The 16,266-nt window shown below is 39.5% G+C and overlaps 1 protein-coding gene across 3 annotated transcripts in view; it reads left to right on the plus strand.

Moving 5' to 3' along the window:
* ALDH1A2 (aldehyde dehydrogenase 1 family member A2) overlaps nucleotides 1-16,266 on the plus strand; it is a 65,797-nt gene that overhangs the window by 23,764 nt on the left and 25,767 nt on the right. For all 3 annotated transcript variants that reach the window (XM_054836462.1, XM_054836460.1, XM_054836461.1), the window contains exons 2-7: nucleotides 1,579-1,683; nucleotides 1,881-2,021; nucleotides 3,619-3,748; nucleotides 9,454-9,515; nucleotides 12,238-12,366; nucleotides 12,499-12,612. In XM_054836462.1, the coding sequence (XP_054692437.1) occupies nucleotides 1,579-1,683; nucleotides 1,881-2,021; nucleotides 3,619-3,748; nucleotides 9,454-9,515; nucleotides 12,238-12,366; nucleotides 12,499-12,612 (681 nt within the window). The remainder of the gene's footprint in view (nucleotides 1-1,578; nucleotides 1,684-1,880; nucleotides 2,022-3,618; nucleotides 3,749-9,453; nucleotides 9,516-12,237; nucleotides 12,367-12,498; nucleotides 12,613-16,266) is intronic.

A 16,266-nucleotide genomic window follows, 5' to 3' on the forward strand; every position in this document is an offset into this window, starting at 1 on the left:
TTTTGACTAGAAAGGACCAGTATTACATTGCATTCATTTCCACATGAAAAACATGTAATTTTTTCATCCTGGTTTTGCCACATCAAACCTAGCTATAAAGAAAACAACAACAAAAAAAAAAGGAACCAACAACCTGACGCCATTTAAGCAAAGTCCTTATATATGAACTGCCTTCCATCGTCTACCTGAGCTCATCTGGCTGATGTGTGCCATATACCAGTACAAAGGTGCGTGGTAGTGTGACAGCAGAAAGTGCAGGATTAAAGAGGTGGCACACTACTACTCTGGACAAGTTGTTTGTGATGTTTAGTCTGCCTTGTCAGTGGGACAGGTTTTTGTCCCAGTGTCTCTGGTGGTTCCGTGAGGAAACTGGACCAATACTTAATGTATCATTCATTCTTGTTCTGTAGCCATGACCTAAAAAGATAGGCCAGTTTCTACTACCTGAGTATCTCTGATTGGAACTGAGACTTTCAAAGGGTCCCTCAGCTTTCTACTCACCCAGCTGCAGGATATGTGTGGGTTATGGGGCTTTGCTTTGCTTTAACTAAAGGTCCCTGTCTCTATAAACACAACTTAACCACTCATGCAAAAAAGGGTAGTGAACATTCCTTCTATCTAGGGGTGAACTCCTGCCTCCAGTGAAGTCAGTGGTAAAATTCCCATTGACTTCAATGAGGCCAGAACCTCCCCTTACACATTTAAAGTTGTACTTCATGGAATACAATGAAAGAACATGGATACCTGAACTCCAAGGAACCCATATGGTGCCTGGACTTTTTGAACACTTTTGTTCTTAGAAAGATTTCAAGGACAGGAAGAGTCTGAATACCTGGTAAAATTTTCACTCAGTCATTTTCCTAGAGTGACTTATTTATTATATTTGCTAATAAATAATTGCATCCTGTTCTTGAAAGTCATTCAGTATGGCATGTATGCAGCTACCAGTAAAAACCTACTTTAAATATACTCACTTGTCATTACCTCTCAAGACAGCTCTTGTCAGCACCATTAAAATTCAAATTTGGTTTGTCCATAACAATTAAAATTATATCAACACTGAGAGAATTTAACAATTTCCATTGTTCTAAGTAGATAAGCAAGTTAGTTAATTCTGTGCTGCAAGCCATCACTGTAGCCATAATCAACTGACTGTGTATTGAAGAACTGTGATGTTTGAGATTATTCAGCCTTGACTGGCTTGTATCAGTGGCCAAATGTTTACTTACCAAATTGAATGATTACTCCAAATCCTTGTCTTGTCTCCAGCAGTTTCAAGGCTTTTTCTCAGTACAGGTATTTCTTTTTTTAGTTTATTTGTTACAGTTTTTGAACCAAATTTGAATGTCAACCAAGTTATTTAGAGTTCGATGCTGCTTCTATAGTAACACTGCCACAGAATACAGAAACACATCAGGGGCTGACCCTTGGCCTGAACTCTTGAAAACTGATTTTCACAGGCATAAATAAGTTTCAACTCTTTTGTATTAGAATCTGCAGCGTTTCCCAGGAGTTTGTTGTTATATACATTACTGTTTGTTCATGCGGGAGGACTGATGACTTTTCTTCCTTTTCTAGATTTTCATCAATAATGAGTGGCAAAATTCTGAAAGTGGGAGAATATTCCCAGTATATAATCCAGCAACAGGAGAGCAGATCTGCGAGATCCAGGAAGCTGACAAGGTAATGCATCCTGTGAATTGGTAGAAATGTATAACTAGATCAAAGCAACAGGTCCAGAACAGCACTCTTGGACAGTTCTTTTATTTATCACAGTTCCAAAACCCACCATGTGACTAAGGTTGTACGACAGCAAATTTCATAAGCCTGGTAATGTTATTTCCCTCAGTGCCTTTGGTTTCTTTCTTCCTTCTTGACAGGTTGATACGGACAAAGCAGTGAGGGCAGCTCGCCTTGCTTTTTCTCTAGGTTCAGTTTGGAGGAGAATGGATGCATCGGAAAGAGGCCATCTTTTGGACAAGCTAGCAGACTTGGTCGAAAGAGACAGGGCAATTCTTGCTGTAAGTGGCACATGACAATCAACAGTCAAATCACCTGTCGGTTTTACATTCTGAAAGCAGATTAGTTCATAAATGTGTTAATATGAATTACATTTGAAAACTACACTCAGCTTGATGGCTAAGATGGCTGACTCTCTACTTAAGACCTGATCCAAAGCTCATCAAAGTCAACAAGAGTCTTCCAGTTGACTCAAATGAGCTTTAAATTGGACATCAAACAAATGGGTGTGTGCACACGGTTATGCCTGTTATGTGCGCTTGTAACTTTTCTAAAACAAAAAATGGAAGACCGAGGGAAGTGATCTATGCAGATATTAATGAAATGGCAGGTGAAATGCTCACTGACACTCAACTGGTAACATGAATTCTGGGTACTGCACTATTTCGCTCACGTATGAAGCCATCTAAACAGTGGCATTGTTAATGTTTTCCGCATGTCAAGTGCTTTAAACTAAGCTGGTGAACATCTTAATTCCAGCTTTGTCAACACTTAAATCATCTTACCACCAGTGTATACTGTAAAATCGCCACAGGGAGAAGGAAGTGCACAGCAAATCAAGTTTACTCTGCCTGTCATTTGATTTGTATTTCTAGAGCCAACTTCTTTACTGAATTGCACTGCAGGCAATGCCATTAATTGCTCTTGGGGATATAAGTCAGTGCAGAATTAGGCCTCCATTCTTCTCTATAGAAACTCATTTGATGGTTGGTGTATTACACATGGGCGTACTTTGCCCATTCTTAATGATTTCTATTAGACAGCTATTGAGAATGAGTTAAGCTACTCAACATCTTAGGATATTTTATTGGATTCTTTTTGCTAAATGATCTTAGGAACCCCTAAGAGGACAGCTTATAAGATACTTTTAAAAATAGGAATATTAACTTAAAAATAAGGACATTAGCTTGTTAATTTATGAGCTTCCCTAGAGGAGAGTTTGTTTATCTGATGGCAATAAATAAACTGGCTGTACAGTATAGATATCTCAGACCTCAGCAGGAGTCTTGGCAGCCACATAGAGAAATTTTTATATTCACATCAATTATATAAAGAGGGATATGTCCATTCTTCTCTTTATGGATTCAGATCATTAATATGGGGTTACAAGAAGCCCCTTCTCAGCTGTTATCATTAACATAACAGAACCTAGTTTGACAGGCATTTTTATCTTGGCTCCTGATTAAAGCAATTTAGCATTTATATATCTGGACCAAACATAGTGGCTGTTAGGTCCAAAATACACACAGGCACATGTACATGCATGTGGATACACCCACAAACCCACAAGACAGACAGACACACATAAACACACAGGCACGCACATGTTCTTAAAATCACAGTCATTCTGAATACTCCAGAAGGAACCAGATTTTTTTTTAAGGAAAATGCTTTTTGTTCACATTTGCAAAAAGAAGTAACAAAGGGGATCATATAGCTGTTCTGAACCTTGTGGGGTAAGAATATGCCAAGGTGTAACTGGCTGGTCGTCACTGAAATCTGTCACGATTGAGGAGTTGTTAAGACAGTGAATACTTAAGTACAATACTCTCAAAATGCTACTGTGCTTATATCTCTTAACTTTTTCTTGTCCTCTAGACTATGGAATCATTGAACAGTGGCAAACCTTTCCTGCAAGCTTTCTATGTAGATCTTCAGGGAGTCATAAAAACCCTGAGGTATTATGCCGGTTGGGCAGACAAAATCCATGGAATGACCATTCCTGTAGGTAAGGAGGATTAAACCACAGGTATGCACCTAAACTGTCTCGAGGCCAAATGGCTTAATAGATTACAGGTTCATGAAAGGCAGAAGAGAACCTTGTTTTGGTCTTACAGTGTGTAGTATGTTGCTGAAGCAGATGTTTAAAAGTCAGCAAGGGCTGGACTAGGCGACCTGCTATTGTTCTGCCCTCCATGCACATCCCAAAGAGTGTTTTGTTTCTTTTGCATGTGTCCGTCTGAGAAGGAGATTGCTCAATACCTACATTTAAATATTGTTACACTTATAAAAATGGATGTGGTATAAGTCTGACAAATACCTTGGAACACATGAAAATAGTGTTAGCTGCCTGTTTAAGAAAGGGTATGCTTAAGTATATATCTTGTTTATATATGTTGTTTTACTGCCTATGCAAATCATTTTACTTGGGACTAACACTGGATCCAAACTCATTTATACTTTGAGAGAGCTTGTAATGTTACTATAGAGAACTGTACATACGTATCAGATATATTTTGTTACATATGCTTCTTGAAATTATTCAGTGGGATGAGTTTTATATTGTATGTTTGAGATAAATCTTTATGAGTGCTACGAAATTAGTTATTCTGCTCTTAGTTTTTGCTAAAGAGATAAGAAAAATGATTACCATTATTTTTATTTAACAAGTTTCTTCCTCCTGCCCCTCCCTCCCAGCTGTTTAACAAATACAGGCTGCATTTTCTGTTGTGAACATATTCATTTGCAGTCTGGACTCGATGTACCAACTGCTATAATTATGCAAAATGGCACATGATAGCAAAGAATGATTTTATGCAGGTGCAGTCATCAAGATAAATGTACTCATCTTTTACCGGCATAAAATAAATCTTTGGAAAACCAGTAAGAAAAACCAACATTTATTCTATGGATTCTTTTTTGGCTTCATGGTGCACACTGTTCATTGCACATGCATGTTTATTACACTTAACTGAAGGAGACCAGGAAGGCATACGCACAAGTAAATGAATTTTGCTGTTGCCTATCCATTTCCATAAAGTTACATTACATAACAGGATATCTGCAGTACACTAGCTTGCCTCAGCAAAGCACAAAACTATCAAAGTTAGGTAAGCAGGTAAATTGAAAATGTGGCCTCAACATTTTCAGGAGGAAAACAGATCATGTAACATTTATTGCAGCATTACTCATCATGGTGTTTCAGCTTATTAAAATTGCAGTGTGAGCTGACTGATGTTTATCATCACCAGCATATTTTCAGCAAAGAAATGACAATATTTCAGGTGTAGACTGTCCTGTAAGGACTCTTGAAAATTTGCAGTCATTTAGGCTGAGACTCATAAATCCTAGTTTTTGCTGCTTGCACTTCACATTTAAACATGCAAAAGTGCAGAGCACACCATAAATTCATATATTCAGCAAATTTCCTGTTCCCGAATCCCTTTCTCCCTGGTCAGCGAATGCCTCCTTCTCACTCATTAGCCCTGGAGGTACACAGAATTTAGGTCAGTCACCAAAAGGCATTGCCAGGTTAAAGAGAGTAAATATTCTCTGCTTATTCTTGTCCTCAAGTACTGTATCAGATGAGAACCCCGATTTTTTTCAGTGAGGTGGGCTACACTGGGGGAGAGGAAAGCACATTTTCAGCAGGCCTTCCTAAATGCAAACTTTAGTGCTAACACAGTTATCAGTGGTGTAGAATCCTAAATCCGCTCATAGATTTTCAGGGTATCAATTAGTTCTTCCTCTTGGTTTAACACTCCTCTGTATTCCTCTAGTTTCGCACCATAAATTTGTCACTCTCATAAGGCTATTTTAGAGCAAGGCCAGCGTTAAGCAATGGTGCTCTTTACATTCACTTACCATCAGCTCATCAAAGGAAACCAAACAAGACGACAAAACCAAAATAAAAACCCTATTAAATCTCCTCTTTCTGTTCAGTGTGCTAATAAATCTGAAACCTCCCAATCTTTCATCTGTTTCTGTTGAGGTTTTCATCTCCTCTAAAATAAAAATAGGCAAGTGGTAGACAAGTAGAAGAAGAACAGTGTGTTTTACAGTCACATTCCTTGTGGTCCCAGAGCTGCTAAAACCTTCAGACTGCCCTCTGCTTGCTCCCATGCATAAAGCCTTGATGATTTAAATTAAAACAGAATGAGGCTAGACCAGAAACTGTTAAACTAATAAACTGAATGCAAGCAAAAACATATCTTTAAATCAATATATATGATACAGCTTAAAGAACCAACTTGGCTCTCCTCACTCACTTGTTTGCTGTGTCCTGCTGTATGAGGCATGTGACTGTATTATGATTGTTATGCAAATAAAATATCCAGGACGGAGACTCCTGATGGAAATTTGAGCAAACACATCTGTGGAAGGTATTGCTGTCCCAAAGTGAGAACCCTGGATGAATGGGGCTTGCTTTCTGATTAAAAAATAAAAATTTTTGGGCCAGGTGCTAAGCAGCTGCAAATTGATCTGGCTCTATTAATATCAGTGAGGACTGAAGAAGGCCAGTTTGCATCAGCTGAGAATATTAAAAAAAACAACTTTTAAGACAAATTTTTAGATTGGATGTGGGAGCAGACTGTTAGATCCCTCTCAGGCGATGTTCTTCTAGCTGCCAGCTAGCAAAAGGATACGAGTAACAATCATCAGCAATAGCATCCTAGAATAAGTGTCATTAGCATGACTTGTATAAACCAGTCTTAAAACTCTGAAACGTTTTAAAAGTCTCCTCTTTAATTTCTGAGCACAGGGGAGCTTTATATGCTTACTGTTCAGAAAAAGTGATTCACTTCATCAATCTTCAGTTATTTTGCCATGGCAACAGCTTATTTTACATTATGGACAAGACGGCTCTTAGATACATCTTTGGCCTGTCCAGAGGCATCTGAAGCTTCTGAATAACTTCAAGTCACGTATGTTCACAAGATACTGTTAGAAAGCAACCTCAAAAAATCCCATCTTAACAGTAAGTCTGTGGATGATGAACTTTGGAAGTAGGTGCCGAAAAGGGCAGCTGTCTAGAGTCTAGTGGAAGAAAGCAGGGCAAGCAACTCTGCATGGGAGGTATTGCTCTGCGCAAGAACGTTCTGCCTACATTCGGTAGAATTAACCACCATTTGTCTGACTTGGCAAGCAGGTTCAGGTTATCTATAACTTTATGTTATGAAGCACGCAGACATGTGGCAATGATTATGCAGTGACAATCTAAAGTCAGACAGTGCTAACATAACTGTGTTACTGTTATGTTGTCACCATCCTTCTGGTTGAGAATCCACCTCTCACAGTGCTACCAAGTACAAGCTGGTATTTTTAGCTGACTCCTCTACGTGCCTCTTGAGCACTTAGACAGTTTTGCCTGTATCTACTTCTCTGTATTTTGACTTCTACTTTACTTCTTCTGTCTGGTCTGATGATTCTTCCTCTGGTCTGTGAACTACTGCTAGCATCTGTGAAAGATAACCTAGAAAATCAAACTATTCATCTCAATTTGTGAAACAAATATTGTAATCTCCACTGGGAAGTTGTTTAGATGCTGCATCTAGAGATCAAAACAATGCAATGACATTTTGTCAATGCAGAGCAAACTGACTGATCCAACTATTTTATTCCTCCTTCTCCTGATATGAATCTCTTTTCTCTCCCTCCCTCCTTTATTTTCTCTGTTCTGTCCCTTGTCTGGGTTGCAGACTATTATTACCTTTCTCCTAATTATTCTGTGTCTGGCCCCCAGCTGATATATTAATTACTCTAGCTCAGGTTTCTACTGAGCAAATCATGTAAAGTAGATGTACAGAAACAAGCAGACCTGAAAATAAGTTATTTCTAATCAAATTCAAGTTGAAGTCTTTACTTAAATCCAAGAAGCTTTATGAATTAACCCATTTATTGTTACCAGATGTACAGTACAGGACATTGCAGCAGGTTCCCAAAATGTACTCTCCGTTGCACAGTTAGGTGTCTCCCCGATATTGAACAAGGCTGGCTGCAGCTCCAGACTGAATGGGGTAGAGGCCACAGCTGCCCGCATGCTCTCACACCTGTGAAGGAAAGCACATACCCCTGTGTTGGACAGTGACGATGGGAGCAAAACCACTGTAATCTCTCCTCCTCTTACTCCCTTACTCCCGCCTTTAGCATAGCTCTTCCCTCAGCTGTAACCTCACTGAAAAACATTAGACCTAAATTCAGAGGTGGTTTGAGCCTGGGCTGGTTTATACAGCTACAAGGCTCAATTTAGGTACAAAAGTGGTGTAAATCTACTTTGCACAGATGCAGGCCAAGCATGCTAACAAAGCTGATGGTTAGACAATACCTTAACTAGGCCATTTTCCTGCTCTTTATCAATTGGGAAGAAACCTACATTGTACCACAGCACGTATAGCCTCCACATGTACTCCCAGACCATAGGCCAAGTGCTGAAGCAGCAACAACTGCTTCATGTGAAAGCATGAACTCCTTCAGCCCCCATGACAGTCACTTATACCAGCTGTGCAGAATAAGCCAGCACAGAGGCCTGCTGCTCTGAGCAGGCCAGGCCACGTGAAAGGTTCCCACAGACCACAGGCCTGACCCCAAATCACAGATCTGTTTATTTCATGACCTGACTCAGGCTGCCCTGAGCTCAACAGTGCTTTAGTTAAGGACTGCAGATGTAGCACAGCACTCACTCTCACCCCCACCTCTGGAGATTTTTTTTTTGCCATTTTTGTTCATCAGGACCTTAAAAATAATCACCAGATCAGAGTTAATTAAGTAATTCCCTTTAGCTTCATACTATCCACACCTGCTGTTTGTGAACACGCAGTCTGCTTTGCCTGCATCTTTGTTGTTAGAATCTTTCTTAGTCCATGTTGTTATTTCTGTCAAAAGTCCAGTGAGAAAAGCCCACCATTTCCAAATTTCCAGTGACTTGGTCCCTTCATTTAGTTATTTGCCTCTACCTTGCCCAAAAGGTTTGTGAAAACTTTTCTTATTCTCTGTTGTCTTGTTTTCTAGCTGCATCCAACTTTTCCCTGTCAACTTAAATTGACTGCCTATTTAGTTTGAGGCCCTTTCTGATGCAAGCCTTGTTCTACAAGTCAGCTATCAGAGCATGGCTATATGATGACCACTGTATGCTCTTTAGTGTTGTCTTCTGCAGTAAATTATGCTCAATTACACATCAGTCACACGCTCCCCCTCTTCATTCCACATTTACAGAGTGTGGTGTATCATTCCCTTACTTCAAACTGCCTGTATCTTCAACTGAAGATGAGTGAGATGTATGTTACTCTATTATCCCACATCTGCTTGTATATGTACCTCTATATTGTATATTGCTGCGTTCCAGTCATGCCTTTCAGGAAATTGTCATTGTGACTCTTCCTTCACTTCTCTCACCTTGAAATCAGCAGAGGCCAGTACGTGGCTTCCTTGCTATTGCCCTTTTTTGTGCAGTATAGCTTGTCCTCTTTCCCAAGTCACAAAGCAGGTTACTTTCTGATGGGATGCCTGCTTCCTTTGTTCTACAGAACAAAGCAACCTAGGTTGCTCCCGAACCTAGGTTTCCCATGCTGGCTCATGCAAAAACATTTCCATGACTTCTTTATTTCTTTTACTGCCATCAAAGGCAGATCCTTAGAGCTTTTTCTCCCTTCTATTTTTTTTTTTGTTCTGCCAAGTCAAACTACACTTGAGAGTAACCATGCTCATCTGTTTCAGATGGAGATTATTTTACGTTTACAAGACACGAACCCATCGGAGTGTGTGGACAGATCATCCCTGTGAGTATCTCTACTAGCGCTTTCTATTTATTTTCATTTGAACCAGCTCTCTTTAAAGACACATAAAACATGGTCCTCGGCTATGTGTGTTTTCCATTACGAAAAAAGCTGAGCTCATATTGTTGACATATCTTTAACAGCCTCCCTGCAAATGCTTATTTGAACATGCTAATAGGGTTTAGGCTCTGTTATTAGGAGTTAAGTTCTCAAGTCATAGAATTCTCATGATTAAAACAAGCAAAGCAAAACACAGTGTTAATATGCTGTCAGTGGTTATGGATGTTCACACAACTTATGGAAAATTGATGCTTTGCTGTGGTAGTCTTTTTATTTATTTAGTTTTTACTGTGATTTAACAGGCTCCTCAGTTCCTGGGAGAATGTGATGCATTTTAATTCCATTCTTTTCTGCTATTTCTTTTACAAGGCTGGAGGAGAAAAGGAAACTCCCGGAGACATATCATTACAGTTAACATTGTGCAGCTAATAAAAGACATGAAATGTTTGTTTTATTTGTTGTAAGAGAGAAACACAGCATTTCATCAAATCTAATACTCCCCCTACACCCCAATATACATCCTTAATATACTCTTGCTGAACAATGCATGGGAATTACACTGAGAAGCTAACTTTTTCAGAAGAACCAATTAACTAGCTTTGGCAGAAATTTCAATGGGAGGCTCACATATAGCTATTAAAATATTGTGTGGAAGCTTTTTTCCTTGACAAAGCGCTGGGGAACTAATCAGGACATTCTCTGAAGTTTTTGCTGATTTTTTTTATTTTGTTCATGTTAACCACAAAGCCACTAAACAGCAACATGCAGCAATTCCATTAAAAGGAGCAGCTAGAAAAGATTAACAATGTTAAGCCCTTTTTCCCTATTTATATTTGTTGTTATTTCATGTCTTTGTAAGGGGTGGCTATTGTGTTTGGCACTCTGTAGAAACTCAGAGAAACATGCAAACAACTCCGAGAGTCTGTGGCTACATCTGTCCTGCAAACACCTACACACTCTCCTAACTTGACTCGCGAGTGGTCCTTATGAATGAATGATTCCACAGCTCTGTCCCCACTCTTCAGCCAGGCACAAGGATAAGCATTTGCCAAATGACAACCCCAACATCTAACCCCAAAGTCGCTGAACATCTCTTAGGCTTGTCTCATTGAACTTAACTGACAGATCTGTTGAAGGAACTTGGCCAGGGGCTGAAGATGCCACCAAAAGCAGGATTTATTTAGCTTTGTAAGACTCTGTGTTCAGGTACCCAGCCATCTACCCTACTTGTTCGTTCTTCCCTCAAGTTTGTCCTCCAAAACTTCAACATGGCTGTCACACTATCTATTCTAACACTACTGCTGATCTGTTCCATATTTCCTCCACAGCTACCAGTCACAGAGTGCAGCCCCTGGGCCGCTGCATGCACTTAGCTATTACACTGGCAAATACGTTATTACAAAAATAAAATTAAACAGCAAGCCTAACGCTAAACTCCTCATCCTCTTTCACATCCTAGCTTCCACCAAAACATACACTCTTTGGCAGCTTTGTAGCATAAACAGGGCTATATACTACCCTATAAAACTCATCAGAGCTCTCCTTGCAATACCATTAGAAGTGCAGGCTGTCGGCACACTGTTGGCTCTATAGCTCCCCTCCCAGGTTTATATACTGGAGCTGGAATTAAAACATCACTTTGTCTCCAGAGTTTATAAACAACTGAGGGAGTAAAAAATTGGGTGTTCGGTGAAGGAAAGACAGTTGTGTATTTTTTCAAGCTAGCCAGGGGCTAGAGAGATGTCTGTGAGAGTGGCAGCTGATATGCATCAGGCAGTAACATGTTCTGGCCAGTGGCTGACTCTTTGTGACTGATACTTTCTATTTTCTTTCCAAAGGAGATGGTTATATGCATTTGTAAGAGTGACTGTGCAAATGCAGTTATTTTATTACTCTGGCATTTCCACTGAAATCAGCAGGACTATCCACTTAACCTGTTAGGATCAGGCTGTGGTGCAGAAAGGCTTGTTACTCTTAACTTTATCCACAACTTATTTGTGCATCAAAATAATTCACCACATCTGCTGCTGCAGTTAAATGAAGTTTAAATTAATGATGATACAAAATTTTATATCAGCAATGAGTGCTTCTCAACTTGTTTGTTACTGTTCTTTTAGTGTCTTCTATATAAACGCACAGTAAGAAGTTTTCAAGAAAATTAAATGCTTTGACCAAGCATTGACATTTATGGGATTTTTACTGTAATCCTGTCAAGTATTATATAATTTTAAGTATACATTTCATATCTTAAGATGTATTCAGGGATAGGAAATTCACATCCAAAAAAGCTTCAGCATGAACAAACAGTTCTTTCTAAATGTATCAGAAGCAAGAACTATTTGTCATAGGGGATTAAAAGTGCCAATTGCAAAACAGTAAATGAAATAAAAGTGGTGACTAAAAAAATTAACAGATAACAGAAGATTCTTTTATGAAGACTGCGGGTGGGGGCTATATTTCTTTGAACAGGAGAGAAAGAACTAAAAGGTCACTGTTGTTGCTTTCTTAATGGCAGTAATTAAAAAAAAAAAATCCTTGCTTTGTGCTGGGAAAGATTTATGTTGAGGATCAGCCTGAGAAATAAGTGAGGTAGCAGCTTGACATCTTGGAAACAAAACACCACTGCAATATTTTTCCATCTATCAACTTTTATTTTTTCCTGCAGTGGAACTTCCCCCTGCTGATGTTTGCATGGAAGATTGCTCCAGCTCTGTGCTGTGGCAATACAGTAGTTATTAAACCAGCAGAACAAACACCACTCAGTGCTCTCTATATGGGAGCCCTCATCAAGGAGGTAAGAATAATTGACAGGAATAATGTCTTTGTCTCTCCTTGCGGGGAAGGGACTACCAGCACATGTCTGGTTTAACGTGCTCTGTCAGTTTTCATAAATCATGCTTCCCTTCATTCTTTCCTATTTTGACAGGCTGGCTTTCCACCAGGAGTTGTCAATATTTTGCCAGGATTTGGTCCAATTGTTGGTGCAGCCATGGCATCTCATGTTGGCATTGATAAAATTGCTTTTACTGGATCCACTGAGGTAAGAGGTTTCACAAATATGTTACCGTAAAATGTGAGTAAATACTTGGGGAGATAGTACTAAGTCCTTGTGCTACATTTCTCACTGTCACTGAGCAGAAGAGCTACGTCTAAGTAACAGTGGGCTTTCCTTCCCAGCTAATCTTACGTACTGCAGTAATTCCAAGTCAGAAATGGCTCCTTTCCTCCAGCCCCTGCTGTGCTCGGCACCTCAGTACAGGAGATATGCCTGGAAAAATATTGCTGGGATTTCCTGTGGGCTTATGAGGATGTGAATCACATGCAAGTAAGCAGAACATCCCGTGTGTATCACAGCACACAAAAACGCTGCTTTAGCATCCATAAGTTGTGTATCTTGGTGTACTTGAGGAAAAGAGGAGAGGAAGGGGGCAAATTGGGGCAGATGTACTTCAACTTGGATGCTGCATTCAAGCATAGTGAGGATGAGGAGGAGGTCTAAACAGGAAAGAGTGCAGGGAGAAAAGGAGATTGTCCAAGGTGTTTGTTTCCAAAATGATGGAAAGAAGGTGGCCAAAAGATGAAGGGAGTCAGTTGTCTCTTGGATGCCAGAATGTTTTGCTATGAGTCTATGATGCAGATGGAAGTTCGGTCTGAAGACGAAGGCTGTAATCTATGGAAAGAGTAACAAATCCCTCAAAACTCAGATGGCGTCTTGCTCTCAAATATGTGCAAAGCTGGCTGTTATCAGGGTTGGGGTGGGGATGATAGGGGTACTCCAGACTGAAGTCACAAGAGAAGGCGCCTTATCTCATTGTCTGAAGGCAGACAGAAAGGAATCTCAGTGGGAGTTTCAGGGCTGGTTATATTTAGAGACTGCTAAACCCGTCCCTTTTCAATTCAAAATCTGACAAACTATTGTATGGAAGGAGCTAAACCCCAGGGATCCAGTTGCTCTTTGATATGTTTGACTCCCACTCGTGGCAGTGGGAGGCTTTATGCATCCCAGGGATACTGCTCTTCACAGTGAGTCAATTTGGTTTTGATTTGAGTCGATAAATTCACTGACCAAGCAGCTCTACTAGATATGTGTGGGTATCTCCCTGGTGGGCTCAGGGACAGCAGAGACCAGCTCAATTATTTCATATAAATTATTTTGGTGGGATTATCCTGTAATCGAGTTTGGAAGTCACCATACATGAGCCTAAATTATCAGTAAAATGTAGCTGCAGTCGTATACCTAATTTGCACACACACAGTTGTTCTGGAATTACTATATGCCTGTAGATGAATTTTTAATGGCAATTTTAGATAAAATATACACAGGTTACATTCTAAGTCAATGGCAACATCAGATTTCAGATTATTCTGTGGAATTACTCTAGTCATTACATCTCCTACAACCGATTTATATTAGCATCCTGGAGTACTGAAAACTTTAATATGAGCTGATTACCCCCCATAAATTAAGTTGAAACAATTGTTTTCATAAAGATATGTGGTCCCTGTTTAAGATAAATATTCTATTATACAGGATGTTGCACTGTTTGGAGGAGGGAAAATACAGATGGGTTAGGTTTCAAAGTTGTCTTTTGTAGCCAAAATAAATTTTTATTGTAGTTCCAGACAGCTTTAGTTTTAATAGGCGTTTAAACTCAAAAGCTGTGGGTTTTCTACTAACTCAGTGCCTACCTTTAAAAGCCTTACTAATAGGAAGTGAAAAGCATTACAGAGATGAAAAAGCCATTCTCTAAGAACCTAAAGCAAGAACAGATGGAATGTTTTAATGTAGAGTTAGTGTAAACTATTCCATATTGTTTCTGATTTCCTGTAACACTGAATTTTTGTAACAGCAAGTCAACATTGTAACATTTTAAACACAATGCTGTGATATGAGCTGTACTATAGAGTCTTTGACTTCTCCAAAACACAATTTCAATTTCTAATGAAATAATACTGGAAATATTTTGTCTCTGGTCTTGTCTGAGGCATGTCAACTGTACACTCCAATGATGCGGATTTCCGACAGCCATCAGATATATAAATGCCACCATATTAACTTCCATTCCCCCATTTCATCCAGGTGCTAGTTAAGGCCACTAGTACGTTCAACTTGAGCAAGTTAATGATAAAACCTGTCAGTACAAAAGCAAAACAAATTTTTACATGCATCAGAAATGCAGAGAGGTTCTTCATATTACCTTCTTATTTTCTGAAAGAACTTTTGCTAAGTAGCAAAGGTGAGAGGCCTTCAAATAGCAGAGAAAAGCAGCCATCAGAAGCTGCTTTACTTTTCATTTGCCTTTATTTCCACCCAAATCTGTGAATTTACAGGCTTTGCAAATACAGCCATTTTGACTGCTGTGAGCTGTCTGGCCATGTCTGTATATGTGTGCTCCATTTGAACAGGAACTGTGTACCCCTAAGTTGGAATAGCTGGGTGCAGTATGTTCTGGGCTTAAGATCAAAGATGATTATGGGGAGCAAGAAGTTACACATTTAAAAATATGTGCATTTAAAGCACTGGCTGGATTAAAAAATGTATTTTGCTTGTTGCAAAAGTTTAATGCGTTCTAATAACTTCTGTTCAAAACCAAATGTGTTACCTCCAAATCAGAGTGGCTTACAACTCTCTCCAGTTGTTAAACACTCTCAAGATGAGAATTACAGATAGCACATAAAACATTTGAAGCCCTGGCCAACAAGAAATCTATTCTGAGTGGCTGGTTTCCACTTTGTTCAAACTATGACCCATTAAAATGCAGACAGATTAAAGATAGGATTCAGGTCTGTGTTCGTGCAGTTCTGTAGCGTAACCCAAATAAATATCCAACAAATTGGTTTGGATGCCTGTTGTAAACAAAAGATCCATAAACAACTGCAATAAACCCCAGTAAAAGAATCTGCATTTTGCTTGGCAGAATGTTTTCTTTATGCACTTAGATTAACAAACCATGATCTCATCATTAGTCAACAAGATACTAGAGAGACCATCAAAGCAAACTACAGGAGAGTCGAGATTGATTCACGCCAAACAAATGTTTGTAGCTAACAGCTGTATTACCACTGATTCTAATTTACTCAGCAGGATTCTCCTTTCATTTCCCAAGTGAGATGAATGTCACAATGCATCATGTAGACAGAATGTCTACCTACTGCACAAGCAATGAGTTGTGTCAGCTCTCCTGGATCACACAATCTCTTGCTGGTTTTGGAAATCATGAAGAATTACATCCTGACGTGTTCTACTTTAGCAATAACAATCCTAAAGGTGATTTGACCTGTTCTGAGAAGTCTGTTAGCTTACACACGTGCCCTGTTCAATACAAGGAGGATTTAGGGAGGCTATGTTATCATTCATTCCTGCTTCTGCTGAGTCTTTTTGATCATATCTTGGACAGTTTGTGCCTCCTGAATGGAAAGTAGTTGTTTCCCTTTTCCTTCGTTGGTGATTTTGGTAGAATTTAGGGAGCTCTCCTTGGACAACTGTTGTGCCTCTTTGCCCATAGAAGATACACGTCAAAAGGATTCACCTTCTTAAAACTGAAACAAATAGGGTGGTGTATCAGCCCTGTCAACGTTAACAAGAGTTTAGCCACAGACTTCCGTGGGGCCAGGATTTGACCCAAAGAACAAATGAGCCATTTATAGCTTAGGATTCTCTCCAGGAATTTCTGTCTGAGATTGCCTTTTTACT

Source organism: Grus americana, chromosome 10, assembly GCF_028858705.1.
Source record: "Grus americana isolate bGruAme1 chromosome 10, bGruAme1.mat, whole genome shotgun sequence".
NCBI lineage: Eukaryota > Metazoa > Chordata > Aves > Gruiformes > Gruidae > Grus > Grus americana.